This window comes from Prinia subflava, chromosome 1, assembly GCF_021018805.1.
Source record: "Prinia subflava isolate CZ2003 ecotype Zambia chromosome 1, Cam_Psub_1.2, whole genome shotgun sequence".
NCBI lineage: Eukaryota > Metazoa > Chordata > Aves > Passeriformes > Cisticolidae > Prinia > Prinia subflava.
In genome coordinates, this window is record NC_086247.1 from 99,413,646 (window position 1) to 99,432,332 (window position 18,687).

The following is an 18,687-nucleotide window of genomic DNA, read 5'->3' on the forward strand; positions in this document are numbered from 1 at the left end:
GAGGTACAGCCTGATTTTCAGTAATCACATTGAAAAAGGAAGCGAAACAAAAATCATACTCAATAAAACAGGCAATAATTAGTTCAACTTCATTGGTCTGCATATTCACAGTAAGTTCATGTGGCCATGAGAGAATTGCACTTGCTACGTCTATTGGTATATAGGAAAACACAAAGATCATTATTTATGTATCATCACTTTAAATATCACAGAATAATTTACAGATACACTCATTACAAAGAAAACACAGTTCATTGTATCTCTTCTTGTTCATAAAACTGAAAACATAATTTTCTAAAATTGGTCTTGAAATCAAGATAGTTACATGAGACCATTTCAAGAAAGAGAAAGAGTGCTGAAATGTATTTACAAAAAGACCTAATAAATGAGACCTCTGCCACAGAAAAATCTATTTATTTTTATTATGCAGGATTTACAATGAACCCCTTTTTTGCAAGCTCCTCTCTCATGGGGACCAAAACAAGAATCATCCAAGTGCTTACATTAGCAAGCCCTGTAACTACAATCTTTTAAAAAAGCATTAGATACATGGTTTTAGGAGAAGCTAAGCATAAGTAGGAAACAAAAAGTTTCCTTCCTTACTGTTTAGCATATTATACTACTAATACATATATATTTACTAACATTTACTCATTATTTTAGCAAGGCAAACAGAAAATACAGCATAATGACATTAAAAATAAAGCTAATTTTCTTTAGCTAAGATAAGAAGAAGGAATGGGAGAAATAATTGTCCTCTCACAAAGGGAGAAAAAATACAATGAAATAGAGTATATATTTGACACCTGTCAAGGAAAAAAGCAAGCACTGTTTTTCTTTTAATGATTGCTGACACTGGCATCACTGAAGGACTACACTACAACACAAGGGTAGAGCACTCAATCCATTCACAGAGAAGAGGTTTACATTTGTAATCATATACATATTTATCTTGTTCTAGCCTACAAAACTGATGAGATTATTTTGACTGCATCACATGTTGCTCTCAGTGATCATTTTAAACAAATCAGTTCAAAACCAACCACGTATCTTAGTCCCAGTTTACAATTTAGTATTTAGCATTTTAAAACAATATGGAAGGCAGGAAGAAAAACATCGAAAAGAAAAAAAGTGAAATCCATAATACTATAAAAGAAACTTTAAATTCAGCTTTATAGAAGGGCCAAGAGAAGGCTCTCAAAGGCATGTAAAATACTGTGGTTTGTATTTGAAGAGGAAAACAGCATTGTGAATTATAATTTATAATGATTATAGAGATGGCTTTAAAATCCATGTGTGTTTGAAAATGCTTGTAATGTGCAATGTAATGGTTTATTTAAGATCAAGCAGAAATATTTATCTGTGAAACAAAAATAAACAAAAAAATAAAAATCACCACTTCAAGTTTTCTTTTTGAATAGGTTTTAGTTTCCTTGGTTTCACTATCAGCTTTCTCTCAGCTCATCTTTCTCAAGAGGCATTGTTGAAACACAATGCTCTAGCTCTGCCGCTACAGCCTTGAACAAAGAATAACTGGCATGACAGTGCTTCTTGACCTGATAAAAACCTTTAATGCTGCTAATCAAAAAAGTCTGAGTGAAAAAAGAATATGGAAGTTATAGCTGAACAGAACAATAATAGGTTAATTTGACCTACTCTCTGGACACTGTTGTGATCAAGGAGGAAAAGAAATCCAACATAAAGACAATGCAGAAACGCTGTTAATTTGAAAAGGATCCAAAATAATGAAAACAAATGTAGTATTGAAGTAAATGGAAATGACCGAGGTATGCCCATGTGTCATACATGCCTGTCTATGCCTGTTTATGCCTGTCATAAGAGAAGACAGAAGATAGGCTGACAGTCGATCTACTCCATGCTCAGCATCTATGTACAGATGTCAAACAAATTACCAGGATGCAAAATGAAGAAACCTGTAAATCTTTTTTGCTGCTCGTTAAATGAAATGTATGAAATACACCAAACTAGAGACATGAAACAATATATGCTACATTATTTACCTAAACTAAAGTTACTTTGTATAAAGCCACTTTCTCTGGGATTTAAAGATCCACACATATGAGAAGCATTAAATGAGTCTATTTTGTTTAGTCAAACCCCTAAAAGCAGCCCCTGCTTTACCACAGCAAATTTAAAGAGTAAAACTTCGGTTACAGTCAGAGGATTTTACCTCTGATTTCAACTAAAAACACTGATGGAGATACCATCTTGAGAACACTTAAAGTTATCCTGCACTGTGACCTATAACAATGAATACAAATTATGCAGATGTTTTTAGTGTGCTAGGTAAATTATGCAAACCAAAACAGAATAAAAAATAGCGTGCTTTGATTAGCTATCATCTTGTGCATGGAGTTGCACTTGACATAAAATATAACTTTTTGTTTTTCCCCAATAGCATGTGAATTCAGTTCCAGCTAGAGGACAAGAAAAGGCCCCACATAAGTATCACTTAAGGTTCTGTCATGGGTTACCACTGGCCAGATGTTAAAGCATCCATGAGTGTATGTTTTTCTTAATGAGCTACTGTGAGATGTGGTCAAGAACAGAGCAGAGCAGGCCCAAAACTTGAAAACAGAGAACAAAACTTTATTACATTACATAAGAACAGAAATAGAAAGGAAAACTTCAAACACACACAAAAACAGAAATGAAAACTTCCTAGAACATTTCTTCTCCTCCCTCAATTTCTACCTCTTACACATTACTCTCCATAGACTAAAACCTTGGGTTTTAAATCAAACAATCACCACTCAAAAAACTAATTTTCAATTCAGCAAGGGAGAGAGGAGTCTCTCTCGCACTACAGACTGCTCCTCAGAAAACACAGGTCTACTCCTTATGGGTTTCCATGTCACCTGTGGAACCGCCCGGAGAAGTCTGCCAGGGTGACACTCTCTTTTCCATGTCCAGTGCTCTCACCACTGTCTATGGGCTAAAGCTGCATATAGGGCTCTTTTAAGGATTCTTGCATGTTGAGCTCTCTCTATCTTTCCCCTGGAGTTGAGGGTTCTAAGAGCAGATATTCCCTGAGGGCAGAGGGCGCCACTACACCCTCCCCCTCTCTTCTCTGTTTGCTCCACTCTTAAAGTGCCAGTCACTGTCGCAAAAGCTGAGGCAGCTGTATCTACCCAAATGCAGTTTATGTTCAAAAGAGACTCAAGTTCAGTCTATGGCTAACATTATGCAAGAAAAGTCTAGCTCAAAAGCCACTCTTCTTCAATCTCTGCCTATCTAAGGTTCTTTTCATCTTCTTTTATCACCTCAGTCCCAGGCTGTTTCTCTTTCTCTTCTGAAACTACTAGCCATGAGAATCAATGTCTGAGAAAAAGTTTCTTTCTGCTAAGAAAGGGTTAACAGTTCCTGGCTCCCGGCAGGAACTCAGACTTAGCACCTCTTTACACAGCCGGGAACTTCTCCTCTCCCCTCCCCCCGCTATTTCTTCGCTGATGGCTGCTGCCAATGTTCAAAACTCTGAAGCAGCAGTCTCTCTCCTTGGAGGAGGCTGGGGGAGAGGAGAGACATAGGGGGGAGAGGCCGGGGGGGGGGGTGGGGCAGGGCTGGGGAGAGGCGGAAAGCACTTTCAAAGTTTTCTACTTCTCCATCCTGCAGGGGCTGGCCCAACTCCAGTCCCGTTCTCTCTCTTTCCCGCCCCCTAGAGCCCCGGGCCTGTTGCAGCCGTGAGGCCTGGTAGGCCTCTCTGGCGGGCAGTCGCCTAAGGGCAGAAATGCCTAGTCATGGTGACTAGGCCAAAATAACCCTTCTCCTGCGCTTGGACCCTCTCTTATCTCCCTGTAAGACAATAGGTCACTTTCTACCCCGACTCATACTATTGGACCCCTTCTCAAAACCTCGGTACCCTATAAAAACCCCACTTTTCCCCCAGCTCACTAGAAGAGCTGTCCCTGGAACCCTTCACGGAAGAAGATAATAAAGATTCACCTGTGGAACTCCATACGGCGCTTCTCCTCTCTCTCCCTGTGTCTGCCAAGGCACCTTAGCAAGCTTATGAGCTGAGAATCACTGCAAAAGAGCTGATCACTGCTAAGAGCTGAATATCACTATAACTAAGCTTGCTAAGTGTTGCCTGTGCCTGGGAGCTTTGCCGGAGTTGCTTGGGCAGGGGGGTACGTAGGTGCACCCCTAACCAGGAACAACCAAGGCAGCCGAGACTGACTGAAGCTACTGGGAGAAAAACAAAACGGCCTACTTCAGCCTGGCTACATAGCCCTCCTCCCCCACCCAGCCTGGGTAGGGGAGGAGGGAAAAGATGCTCCTCTCCTGAAAGCAGAGCCAGAAAGAGAAAGTCCCTCGGGGAGGCCTTGCTTTTAACCCCTTGTGTCTTCGGAGGCGTGTCCAATCCCTCAGTGGCCACTAAAAGTGCCAACATTTAAACCTGACCACTGACTGGTTTGACCACAGCCTCCTGAAAACCTCACTTCCCCTCAAACTAAGGCAGGTTCAAAGCTGATTTTCTGAAAAACTCTTTATGTCTGTTGAACTGAGAAAACTTTGTTAACCAACAGGGAAAATATTCAGTCTTGAAGAACTCTGGGGCTTAGAAATTCTGAGGTTTGATGACAAAGAAGTCAAAATCTTGAAGAACTTTGACTCATTTTATGAAGAAATTTATAAACAATAGGTTTGGCTTGTGGCAAAACAGATGAACAGAAGTCTAAGTAGAATCAACTACATAATTAACTTCTTTTTGGCTCTCAGAGTACTTGCTTCAATGAAAGATTTGCATAAATCACTTTATGAAGTAAATTTCCTGATCATCACATGAATCAATTAAGCCTTACGTTCTGTCTATATAAAGAAAAATATGTGACCACATTAAAACCCATTAATCTCACTTTACAAACAAGAAAATAAATATTCCCATGTATTCAGATTGAAATGTTCCCATGTATTCAGACTGAAATCTCAATGCATGATGCTAACTTGCCATGCAGGTGTGAAGCTACTCCCTTGTAAAACATACAGATGTGTTGTTACAAGCATGGCCTTGAAACATGTAATTTTTACACCAGAAATCTGCTTTGTGGGAAATTTGGTAGAATGCAAAGGGAGACAAGTACTCAAGAGACATTGTTGCCTGGCTGGTACCTGGAATTAAGCTGAGATTCCTCAAATAAAGTCTGGACAAAAATAAATTTAATAGAAATTCTGTAATCAACTTGAAGTCTTTTACATACTTCCAGTGTTAATCTCTATTTTTTGCTATCATTAACAACCAGAGTAACTGAGGAAAAGATAAAGTACTTCTCCATAAAAGCATATAAAATTCTGACAAGGCCACAAAGACTAGATTACCTATTTTCCTTTGAAAAGGCATTATATTAACTGCAAAGTCTAATTAGTTATTTAGCAACCAGCCTTCTCATGGGTTCCAGTTGAGGAAGGGTTCCCTGTGCAGACCAGAAGCTGTGCCGCATTACAGCTTTTGTACATGCTTCAGGAGTGAGCACAGAGGTCAAGCACTCTTTAAGAAGGATCACAATAGCATTTAGTCCACATTAAGCCTGTAATTCAATACCAATACTTTCTAATCAATACACTACTTCACAGCAGTAGCTGACAGAGCTAAACTGATAGGATCTGCTCAGCTAACATACATTTAAACCTAAATAGAAACATTCACTTGGAGTTTATCTTTGACACTGAATGAAAACTCACAGAGGTAATGAACTGTAGCAAAAACAATAGCAAGATTACTGAAGAAAAGCACCACTAATATACAGCAAGGAATAAATAAAATTAGCAATGCCACATGGATCTCAGTGCATGAGACCTGTATAATTCATCTGTTTTCTCTTACAGCATAGGTAAGCACAGCATTATCTTGTTTAAGACAGAACAGCTAGAACAGTTCAGTGGTGTAACTTTTGCATATTAAGGGGTTTAACATCACAGTAGATACTTTAATTATTTCTCAGCTTAGAATAAGTATAGATAAATCTTGGGATAGAAACAGAAGATGAGGAGATACTTTGTTAAACAGTACTATGCACCGAACTTGCAATGCAGGTAATACTGTTTCCTTGTTCATTGAGCTGCAAAGTACTGAGGAAACATTATGTACTAATGCCATCACACCTATGATACCACCATGGAACTTAGGGGCCCTCAGAATGGCTCTGAAACAGCATAAACCTGAAACTGTTGACACATGACAAAAAGCTGTTCTGTCTTAGACTCCGTATGTATTACCCCGACCAAAGAAGCAACTATGAAGTTTCCTATTCCACTTCTGGTTTTCTTTCCAGGTGAAAAATTGTAAAAGCGGGAAGAAAAAAATTAAGAAAAACCACACCACTAAATATGACAAAAGTAATGCTGTGTTAAGGGTTTCATTTTTTGTAAGTCTGTTGACAAAATCTTAAGAGTCAAAATATCTGAAGGATACTCAGTTCTCCATGCATTGAAGGATGATATTCTTGCCTTGTATAATTTCTTTACTTTAAAAAGGTGTATCAATTTATGCATCCACTTTGCATATTAGTGGTCTTGCAAAAAATCTATCCTGATTGCAGGTGTGATATAAAATCAGACCTCCCAGCTGTGCCTTTGAAAAGTAATGTTGAAATAAAATTGAAATACATGTTATGGCATGACATACTGCAGTCAAGAAGACCTTCTATGTGATTATATGAAAGACTATTAACTTATAGTGAGACTTGAACAAACAAAGTCTCTCTCTTTTCCCTCCCAATCCTCCCAAGTTCTAGAGTGCTGTGGACAGCATTTGGCACAGCAATTTCAGCGCTTTGACCCGAAACCAGAAAATAAAATCTCAAGCACATCATATTAACAGGTTAAGTGATATAAAATACCAGTCCTCCAGAATACAGAGAAAACCACAGGCCAGAAATTTGAAAATGGAAAAGTTACTTCCACAAAAATCTTTATCCTTCAAGTCTGCACCTAAATAGCCTAATGACAGCTTTTAATGTCTTTTTAATCAAGTTCCAATAGACAATCACCTAAGACTAGCACCATCCATATAAACACATTACAGCTGAAATAGAAGTTACCTCTTTTCACTTGTCAGTATGTGACCAAACCCATTTAGTTATTTTCTAAAAGCTACTTACAGGTAAAGAAAATATTATGTACAAGATCAGAGGCTAAAACTCATGACCAAACTTTTACTTGATAAAATTATTGCAAATATCCTAGAATTCTGCAGTTAAGTAGTCTGTTTGGACTATGCAATCCTAAACAATAGCTTTCAGGTCTCAGTAAATTCTAAAGTACACCACTAATCTCTCAGTATCCAGATTCCTTGCAGAGCTTAACAAGTCTCCTAGCTGATTTTCAGATGCTGTTTTTAGAACAGTCCTTACCTGAAATCAGAAAACAGAGCGTACATACACCTCTGCCATGAACCATTCCAAACTGACATGATTCAGGATCTTGCTTGAACTCTATCTACAATCTCAGGTTACTACAGTCAAGGAAGCACCAAAGCTTACAAACTGTTGCCCACTCTGGTCTGCAGAGTCAGAGGGCCTGTTTATCTTCCCAACACTATCTGTTCCCAGATACTTTCTTTCCCCAGCAGATACTTCTAGGGACAGTTGTGACTTCTTGTTTACATCCCCATTTCCCTTCCATATTTTCTCTGAATTCCACTTTATTTAATATACAGATTTTGTCAAGAACTTTTCCAATAATCATCAATAATAAAAATTTATTCACATCAGATTAACTAGAAAAATAAGAAAGCAAACAAAAATATAAAATTCAGAAGCCAAGAAAGGAAACAAAAATAAATTAAAATCAATTTCCTAGCACTACACCAGAGATTTTATGGGGGCAAAAAAAAGAGAAAAATGTTATGAGTAGTGTAGTCAAACAACACATAATCAAATAAAGCAGTATCTATTTTCTCTTTACTACCACACTGACCATCAATCATTTAACCAAGATGAAAACTCCAGTTTCGCTAAAGGAATCTGTGTGAAGGGAAAGTTAAGGCATCCACTGTTCACACAAGTATCTCTGATTTTAGATGATCACAGAACTTAAGGCTCTCTAGAAAAAAACCCTCCCATCTACACAAGAGGGCATTATGACAACCTCATCAACTAAAAATTAGGAAACATTTATGTTACAAATATGTGTTGCCTTCCTAGTGTAACAGTTTCATTCTGGCTAGAATGTAAAAGACCTTTAAAGCTTTTTGAAAAGGAGTGCATTTATACAATACATCCATACCTATTTCCACGTAGCGGTTTGGTAGGTCACGCATTTCACTGGCATGCCGTTCTTTTACTGAGCAAATCTAGGAAACAGAGATTTGACTCATTACAATAAGGAAACTGTAATTCCTAAAACAATACTAACTTTACCTCAATAAGGAAGAGAATTTCTGGGAATTCTCGGACATGGATTTCTTTATTTTGAAAAACACAAGTTGTGAAACAGTAATGATGCACCAGTAAAGAAAACAACAGGGAAAAGTTGTGTCTGTAGTTCACAGCCTTATAAATATGCTGGGAGAGAAGAGGACCACATAAGAGAAATGTGAAAATGAGTGTCTACTATGATTTCTTCATAGAAGCATTTATATTTGAGTTCGGTTTTGGTGTCTTCTCACACTTTACATTTCATTACCTTTCAAGGTACCTGATTCTTATTCAGTCAGTTTGCTATTGCTCCTCCCAGTTACAGGAGGTATGTACATACAAAGAAATGCAAATAACCAAATGTTGTGAAGCACACACAAACAGAAGGGGGAAGACACATGCCAAACTTAGGACAAACCTCACTTATAAAACTCTAAGCTTAATGCTCCGAAAGCTTTTTACATGTCACCTACCTCACTTTACTCTCCCTTTCCATCTCTTCCTATCAGGCACTTTTAATTTTTCACTGTGCAGTGATGCAGCAGTCTGTTATTAGAAAACAGCTAACAGGCTTGTAACAAACTCATGTCAGGTGCTGATCTGAGCAAATTATAATCTGTCTGCAGCACACAAGTTTGAAATGCCAGTTTCCTGTTAAAAGATAAAACCCTAAGCAGTCTGTTCTTCCACCCACCCATTTCTTTCCCCCCATGGTTGACCAAAATCATGTGGCTGTTTTAGCAGCTGCAACCTCCTCAGCCCCCAAAGCAAACCCCTCCAAAATATTTCATAGTAAGTTTTCTTCCTTAATGTTAATCAAAATAAGTGAATTCAACACCACACTAAAAGCTTTCAAAGGACAAAATCTCTCCAAGGAACAGAGGAGTGAAATGTCCCTGAGGATTACATTCACTGCATGCCCTCACACCGAGATCTGTGTGGCTGCTGGGTGCCTATCACTCCTCCTCCTCATGAGGGTCAGTCCAATGACATTTCTAAGGCAGCAAGAGTTCTGAACACCAGTCAAACCAAATTCCATTTTTTTCGATTGTCTTTACTTTTCAGAAACAATCCTCTGTTTGTCTATGATTACAGCAAGCATTTATTACAAAGACAGGTAATTGCACCTTTACTGAATTTCCCCAGCCAATAATCAGTGTTAAATTATCCTTCCAGCAAAGGCTGCAGGGATACATATCTGGGCGAAGGCTTATGTCATCTCGAGGCACATTGGTAATTCTTTGCTTGGAGATCATGTCAAGTATCTTCACGCCCTGAAAGTTCAAAAACAAGAGAACTTTATTCAGTATGACAAACTCCTATTCACCATTTTGTACGCTAAGGCAGTCAGAGCAGTTTACAGCATAAAAATTGCAGAGCAGGGCTAAGTGTGCCACCAGAAAAAACTGTTGATACAAAAACCCATCTAAACCAGGAGGTGACAAAATGAGTAAAGGGATCAGATTATTCTAGATGTTTTAAATTCACATGCCAAATGAAAAGACAAAATAAGTGAATGACTGACAGACTAACAATTCCAGTCATGAACCCGTTTGGCTTATTGGGCTGGTGCTACTCCTGGAGAAATAAAAAGAAACCCAGCTTTTTCACAACAGTCCCTGTAGAGACACAGAAATTTCCACATTGGAAAAAGAAAAGAAACAGCTCATTAAGATAAATGAATTCAATCGCAAAATATGCCTTTCTACTCTTACATTAAAACAGAAAAGCAAGCATATTTAAACAATGCTTGGTTTTGTATGCTGTGATTTTTTTACTCCCTCCTCAGGAAATCTCCTAAGCTAATAGAACAAGAAGTTAAAAACCAGGAAGAATAAAGTCATTTGAGAGACCAAGGGAAAAAAGAACCAATAATTACATTTTTCCATGTCATTTAGACAAGGTAAGCTACACTTTTCCAATAGCAAAATGGAGATTAATTTCATATTTAAGTAATGACTTGTCCTTGGTAATTTAAAACAAAAGTCTCTAAAATAAAATATTTTAATAGAGACTTATTTTCTGGTCACAAAAATTAGAGAGTGGGTTCTCAAATCACAGAAAAGGGGATAGAAAAGACCTTGAAAAGTCAACATCCATGATGCCATGCCATGTTAGGATTTTCCTAGTGGCAAAACTCATTTGAAAGATTCCCCTGCCTATTTCTGTTCCCCGCACTGTGAGTTTCTATGTCCCCAGCTCCACAAACACACAGATACAACTGTTTAAAAGTCATAGGGGGTCATGGTCTAAGCCAGGTTTTGCGGGGTTTTTTTGGGTTTTTTTGGTTTTTTTTTAATCATGAGGAACAGTTAAGTGGTATGAGGATGAGTGAAGGGAGGTTTTTTTCAGTGATCTTTTTTACTGAAGAACTGTGAGCATGGAACACACTTCTACTAGCATCTCATCAGCTTGCAAACATCAATGTTTCAAAACCAACCAACCAACCAGTTACACGTAACATCTGCAATGTACAGAGCCCAGATCTCTAGGTAACAAAAACAAGAATCTTATCCTTTGTGTTTTCTAACCTCATCTGATAAAATTTTTAATCTTCCTTGAATTGCATTTTAATAAAGTTGCTTTTTATAAATGTTACTACTTTGTCTCCAAGGATGATTTTCAGTGACTTGTATCACACCTTCTGTTTTTCTACATGGCAGCAAATCCTATATGGGATAGATAGCTCCTTTTTAAAGTGGCTTTCAAACTAACAGTGTAGGATCCTCTTTGATTATAAATGTTGAGAGACAGTTGTTTAATATAATAAGTTTTACATAAGAGTAAGTTATTTAGAGTTATAGTATCGTATGATACAGTATGCTGTTTGCTTAGGTTTACTTGCTTACCATGAATAGCTGGATTTTTTTGAAGTCTTAGGCTGTAAGCAGTGAACTTACACCTAGATATGCTGCTGGCTGGTAATTAATTATTAATTTATTTTCCTCTTAGTAGCCGGTACAGTGCTGAGTTATGGATTTACTGTAAGAATCATGACTCACTGATGTTTTAGTTGTTGCTATGTAATTTCCCGTGCTCTGCCCATGAGCAGGTGCACAAGAAGTAAGCAAGGAGTCAAAAAGGGCCCCTGTTGGCTCTTTGGAGTTGCCCACTGTAAAAGGATTCCAGTCCTTGAAGTTAAAGTCTGGGGTGGTGTCTATGTGACTCCCTGAATGGTGTGAGAATGCTTGAGCAGTGGCTTCTCCTCTAACAGGTATGTCATTTGCATCATGAACTGAAAGGACTTCCACAGTCAACTTCCTATCATGAATGAGCTAAAACCTGTCCAAATGGGAGTCCAGCAGCCAAACACCTCTAAGGTTTTGTCACTCAAATGTCTCAGTTTGTAAAACTTGCACTATTAGCCATGGAGGAAGGGGAAGAGAAGAGAATAGCAGCAAACATGGGTTACCTATGCCTCTGAAAAGCAGAATTAGACCTTGCCTAAATACAAAAACTAGGTAGCCATGCACACACAGAAAATAGCAAGGCTATAAACATTTTCTCTGATTTGGAAAAAAAATCTGTAACACGAAACCTTGCCAGAGAATGGAGTTTAAAAAGTTAAAGGGGAAGGGAAAGGGCAATAACCAAATATATTAATCTTTTGGAGGGCAAGTGTCATTTCATTTTTCTTTGAAAGATAGGCCCTGACCATGGTTTTTTGTCTTTGACAGATGGCTCTCAATGTTTTATTAGTATTCTGTGTTCTGATGTGGCATATCATCTCGAGGGATAGCTCTCCTCCTATCCATCCCAACAGACACCTAGAATATGTACTTTGTGTGGATCTGAAAAGAACAAAACCTTCAAAAAATCTAATGTTATGTCAATCAAGCCCTCTATGAAACTTCCATTCTAATAGAGTTATTAAAGGGCAGCAAATAAACAAAGGTCCATCTCTAACAATTTCATATCAAACTGGTTTTGAAAGATAAAAAAGAACAATGGCTTTAAAATATTTTAATAAGTGCCTCCCTTTAGGATGGGAAAACAATAGAAGACAAAAAAGCTAGTGTTTCAGAAGTACTTTCACCCCATTTAAAAAAATAGTTTGGAATTTAGACATGATACACACTTAAAAACATGTCCTTCACTGCTGAGCTTCAAAACATAGAGCTTGACCCATCAATTAGATATACAGTAATAGGTGAAATGTAACTCTCAGAATGGATGCAATGCTTTCCTTTAAAATTACATGTAGAACAAAGGGGGCCTATTTTTTCCTAAGTGTACTTTTTTCTAGTGGCCTAACAAAATTATTACTGTATTTTTTTATAATCTGCAACACTAAAAGTGCATATACCATTTCAGTATAAATTACAAAATCCAGATAGTTTATTTTTTTCAGTGGGTAGAAGAGAGTGAAGATGTTCTATTATTTATATAGAGAAGAATTACATTGGCATTCCTTCCTCAGTTTGCTTCAACAAATCAAAATTGCACTTGCACTAATCAAAATTCTAATTAATAATAGTGGACATCAGTGACCACCACAGTGGTATGCAGAGCTATTTTCCTAATTTCTTTAGAAGCAGCAATCATATTGGAGAACCCTGACTAAGCAGCAGAAAACAGAAGAAATTTCTACAAAGAAATTACATACAAACCACTATCCTTCAATGCCTTTTATATCCAATTCTACAAATGCGCCATTTTTCAACTGAATATTCTGGCAATTAGCATTGAAAATTTTCCATAATCAGTGTAACACAGAGATATTTTTGTTCATGTAATGGAGGTGAAAAATACTTACCATATTATTAGCCCAAGCAATTAAGTGCCCTCTCCATTTTACATTTCTTATATTTCCTTCCCCTTCATGTAAAACCGAAGGCTTCCATCTATTCATCCAGCCTCTTTCATATAACAGCAACTATGAAGAAGTGAAACAATAAATATTTCTGTGACACAGTGCTGTACACAGACATGGAAAATATTTTCTCTTCATTATCCCTTACTCTGTTTGGATTTAAGGGCAATGAAAAATACACACCTATCATAAAACAAAAGCAAACACAATCAAAAATTTTGATATAGCATATATACATCGAGTATCTTGTATATTACGGAATTCCTGTTAAATTATAATAATATTATTAAGAAGGCTTTTCATCAAGTTTCTCCAAAGAGCAGTAAGTATAATTATTTACCTTTGAAAGATAAAGAAACTAAGGTTATTTCAGAACCTAAGTCTACAGCACTAATGACAACACTTCAGAAAATTGGTAAAGGAACCAGGTCACCTCACTGATCTCAAGATCCACCAATCTAATCATAGGCTCCTTCCCTCCAAAAAAAAAACCAGGTAGTCAAAGAAAATTATCAAAGATCTGCAAGCTTGTGACCTGTTGCTTGGCTCCATGTGGAACTACACAGCCTTCCACAGGGGTCTAGAGATGCTGTGTTTTAGTCCCACATATGCAAACTGCACTATACCACAAGTGCTGCTGATTTTAAAACTTGTGCAATTGGTAATCTCAGGTTCTGCAACTAAGGAAGGTACTTTAGCATATCTAAATGCATGAGAGATATTATGAGATGCTTTTCAGCAGCAAAGAAAAACCCAACTACATGCAGAAAGTCTGCACAGAAAGACAGTCCATATTGGTTGGTTAGAGCATGGTGCTAATAACACCAGCATTGCAGGTTCAATCCATTTACGGATCACTCATTCAAGAGCTGGACTTGATAATCCTTGTGTGTCCCTTCCAAATCAGAATATTCTCATTCTGTATGCCTCCCTAAGTTATTCAATACGATTACAGGGAATCACTCTGAGACGTGCAAAGTGCAGCACTTGGAGGGATACCTAAGTAAGTACCTGAAGATCATACTCTAAGGTATCACTCCTACTAACTTTTGCATGAGTACACCAACATACAAACATATGCACAACCTGAAACCGAGCTCACACCTCACACTGGAAGGTGTGAAATAGCTGCCTGCAAGGATTTCTGCCATGCTGAAACCCACATGGAGTACTCTTCTTGCTAATATTTCCTAAGATCCAGCTGTATGCACTTTTTTATATATGGTTTCCCACTGCTTGTATTTGGATAAATACATCCAGTGTTAGGACACTAGTTGTTTTAAATAAGAACTTTCAGCAAAATATGAGATATTAATGGCTATTACCAGACTGTCTCTCTCTCTTGCCTAAAGCCACCAGATGGCACCAGAATACAAGTATTTTTTCCAAGAATTTAAAGCAAGCACTAGGTAGGGTAGTCTACCGAGAAACTTTTGTGTGAATTGCACTGCAGACACCAAACTTTTAATTCCAAGTGATTTTGTGTCCTTTACACAGGTCACATGAAGGCTCAACTTTTAGCTATACAGTATAGATACAGTATAATACAATATAGATATTTTTTCCCACATATGAAAAGGCTACTGAATGACTCTTACGGAATATTTTATTTTATAGCTACCACAGCAAGCCACTGAAAACAGTGTAACATCTATGCCCATAAGTCAGTGCTATAAGGAGGGATTTCCATTAGAAGACTGGTAAGTAGATGTTAAGCACAGGAGAAGCCCTCAGCCCAAACAAATGATCTCCACTCAGATGCTAAAGATGTCATTAAAAACTAAGTGCTGTGCTGATCCAGACTTGAAAATTACTTTTTTCCGAATTTACTGACACCTAAGGATAAGCTGGAGAGAACTGCTGCTCGGATGCTTCTTTCAATACCATCCAATAAAGACAGCAAAATACATGGTATTTGCATTGAGACTTCCTGGACAAAACTTCAAAACTGATGTGGATGATGTGAAAGGTCAAACCTAGCTTATGTCAATTATATTAATTGTAGTTGGAATTTTTTCTGCTTGTGACTGAATAATGCTTTAAATTAATTTATTATACTCAAGATCCAGAGCAAACTTGGTATGACACCTCGCATCTTTTTTGTTACTCATGGTTTGTGAACATCATGCTTTTTCATGACTCTGAGTAACAAACTGCAAAGAAAAATTAGTGATCTGAGAAAGAACTGGTTAAGACAAAAGACAATTTGAAAAATCCTGCTTCTGTCTATGCTCAACCCTAAGAACACTAACTTTCACACCAAGGCAGTAGAAGTCAACAGGCTGATGTCACCTCTAATAAGGACGGAAAGTGAATCTGAATCACTGAAACACCCTGTCATTCCCCGTTTCAGATCAGCAGCTGAAACAGGCCCAACACTGAGGCCAAAGACCACTCCACATTGTGACTTCAAAAAAATAACGTGTAATCTCAAAACATGCGTAACGAAGTTATCTTTAGTGCAACTATCTGTGTGCTATTGATATGCATATTGTGATTTGTTTATTATTTCTTAGAGCAATGACAACTGGAAATTGAATTTTTGAACCCAGAACTTTCCTATGTGTTTTGGAACTGTTGTCTACTGAAGGCATCTCTCTCAAAATAAGCAGCTCAATTTCTTTCTTAGTCTTCCTTTCTGTCTCCACATTGAAACATTGATCATACCAGAAAGTAATTTAAAACTTCAAAAGAAGACTTGTAAGAAGAAATCTACAGTTTCTGGAGGGACTCTTGCTACCACCTCCCTCTCTTTTTGGGTGGAAAAAAATATTTTAGAACTTTATTTGCCATAAATCCTATATTACGGTAGTCAGCATTCACAGTACTTATATTTCAACAGCAGCCAAAATCTCCCTTTCTTGGCTTCTCTACAACAGACTTTGTTTTCCGCGTTTTTCATTTGCTCTCATAAAACTTTCTAGTCCTTTGTTACATGCAATACAGTTGTGCTTAGAACACTCTTCCAGGGTATCTTGCATGCACCACAATTTGATAATACAGCTAAAATAAAACAACCTTCAGCTTCAAGGTCTTCAAGCACACTGGTTCATAGTACACTGTAATCTTCTGTTAGCTCACTAATTATTTTGTGAGGCTTCTAAACTGCTTATGATTTGCACCAGATCATTAAGAAAAATGACACACTGAAATGTATGAGACAAGAGGATGGAGCAGGACACTCTTTGGTTTTAAAAATAAGTGAATATATTTCTCTTGGATTAGTGAATACATCTCTTCACGTCTTTCACCAGCAAGAGGTTAACCTACACCAAAAAGAGCTCAAAACTCTATTTTAGAGTGCATTCACTAAAGAGAATAGATGAGTGTTTGGACTTAATGGAGCCTGTCATGCAATTAGCATTAACACTAATTACATGTAATGCTGGTCTTAAACTATTTACAGGAATTCCCAATCCTCTGAACAAAGATTGCAACTTTGGTAGTTTCAACACAGTGAAGTAATTCAATCTAATTTATTCTCACTACCAATTTCTAGCTTCAACATACTGAAATAAGAGATGTGTGTTCCCACAGACATTTCAAAGGAAACATACTTTTAATGACGCCCAGCATCACTTTGTTTCAACATATTGCCTTCTGTGTAAGGATTTGAAGAAGTTCTAGTGAAGTGAAGAAAAAAAGGCTTAAGATTTCAATTTGTAACTGAAGAGCCACCTTTCCATTCCCTAGTGCAGAACTGTTGGATTAGTTTTTATTTCACAAAATAAAAATTAGGAAAAAAGTCCCTGTAATTTCCTTGTCATGTTCTTTGTCTAAGTGTGAAAGTGAGCCTACCTGTGGCATTTGTCCTGTGTTTTGGCACCTCTGTTAACCCTTTCACCTCAGCTAGGCAAGACCACAAAAATCTAAAATGCTATTGCCATGGTTACAGGTGATCACTACAGCTATTTATTGTTTTCAGCATAAAACCAATATTTACAGATTAACAGATAGCAGAGAGTAAAACAACAGCATGCAGCATGAAGAACTGTTTAATAGTTCATTCCTAGGAAAACATACAGCAACAATAAAAAATTATACTTTGTATTTGAAACAGATGAAGGACTGGATGAGCTCAAACAAAGCAGAGAATAATGTAAGCCTCAAGCTTCCAGCTGAAAGTGAGCTTTCAAGATTTCGTCACAAAATGTTGTATAAGGAGCTGGGGTGTGAATAGAGAGGAGGGCAGCAAGTGCAGTCAAGGGAAATCAAGCAAGGAGGCAGAGGCAGACAGCAGCATCAGGAAGTATGCAATGGCAACAGTGAGAGATGAAACAAGAGCTACTGCTGTAGTTCATGGACAGAGAAGCTAGAAATTTTGAGATGTTTAATACAAATAAATGCCACAGTACTTTTATTAGGCTTCACTTTTACTAACTCAACTGCCACATTCCAGTTGTTGCCTATTCACAAAGAGCTACAGAATTAACACCTTGAAAAGCAAATCCTGCAGTCTTGCAGGCAGAGAGACACATTTCATATACTTAGATCCTCACTTGCCACCTCAGGCAATGAAGAAAGGGTTCTACCTAGACATTTGTAAAACACACAACTATAGATTATATGCACATAGGACTATGATCCATTTGCTTTACACAAACCAAATTTATTACAGCACAAGGAGAATTTTTGTTTTAGCGATAAAGAAGAAATGCAAGCCAAAAAAAATACGCTTATTAAGCAAACAGGACATGCTACATATCAAAGTCTCATCTGCTCAATAATATGGGATACATCTGGGCATTATACACTATAGTAAGGAAATCGCAGACCAGTATTATTTGGATTCGCTTGCTGCTACAGTTTTTTTCCTACTTATGGTAAATTATCCAATACATGTACAGAAATTGCCACAGTATTTACTCCTTCTTCACTTAAATCAGACCTTTGAGTATTTACTGAGCGACATTTTATAGCTTACAAAGCAATTTGCCTTTCTTGTCTGGTACTCTTCTGCCCAACATAATGCCAAACAGCTGACTATCTGCTTTCTAAAAATGGACTGTGCTGCAAACAGCATCCTGACAATTTAATAATTTGTCAAAGTAGTTCAGTTATTATGAAGTACATATCATAGGGTTCAGAGGTAAGGTCATCTACTTACTCACCATACAAAGTGCATCTGCTGACACTAAAAAGCAACAATTGAAAAAAAAAAACTTGAGACATTCCTTGGCAGACTTGACTTTAACATACAAATTCCACTTCCCCTAACAGCAGTTACAGATCCCCAAGAATGCTATTTCTCTTCCCACTTGTACACTGTTTGCAACCATCCTTTCTCTGTGTATGTTGTTATTCCACCTGGAGTGGAAAGGAATTTAGATTGTCTTGCTTTGCATTTCAGGCAAGAGTTACCATGGGTCCAGAATTCTGACACTAAAATTGGTGGGGTTTTTTGGCGTTGTTGTTGGTCGTTTTTAATGAGAAATTTGAGAGCACTGAGTTCTCTCTGCTTTTATGAAAGACAAAGAAAAAACAGTCTAATGTTTAAAC

General features: G+C 37.5%; 1 protein-coding gene across 2 annotated transcripts in view; it reads right to left on the minus strand.

Annotated features, from left to right (window-relative positions):
• Window positions 1-18,687, minus strand: part of VPS41 (VPS41 subunit of HOPS complex) — a 111,127-nt gene that overhangs the window by 38,194 nt on the left and 54,246 nt on the right. For both annotated transcript variants that reach the window (XM_063405127.1, XM_063405120.1), the window contains exons 8-10: window positions 13,132-13,251; window positions 9,503-9,649; window positions 8,245-8,311 (exon numbers count right to left, since the gene is read on the minus strand). In XM_063405127.1, the coding sequence (XP_063261197.1) occupies window positions 8,245-8,311; window positions 9,503-9,649; window positions 13,132-13,251 (334 nt within the window). The remainder of the gene's footprint in view (window positions 1-8,244; window positions 8,312-9,502; window positions 9,650-13,131; window positions 13,252-18,687) is intronic.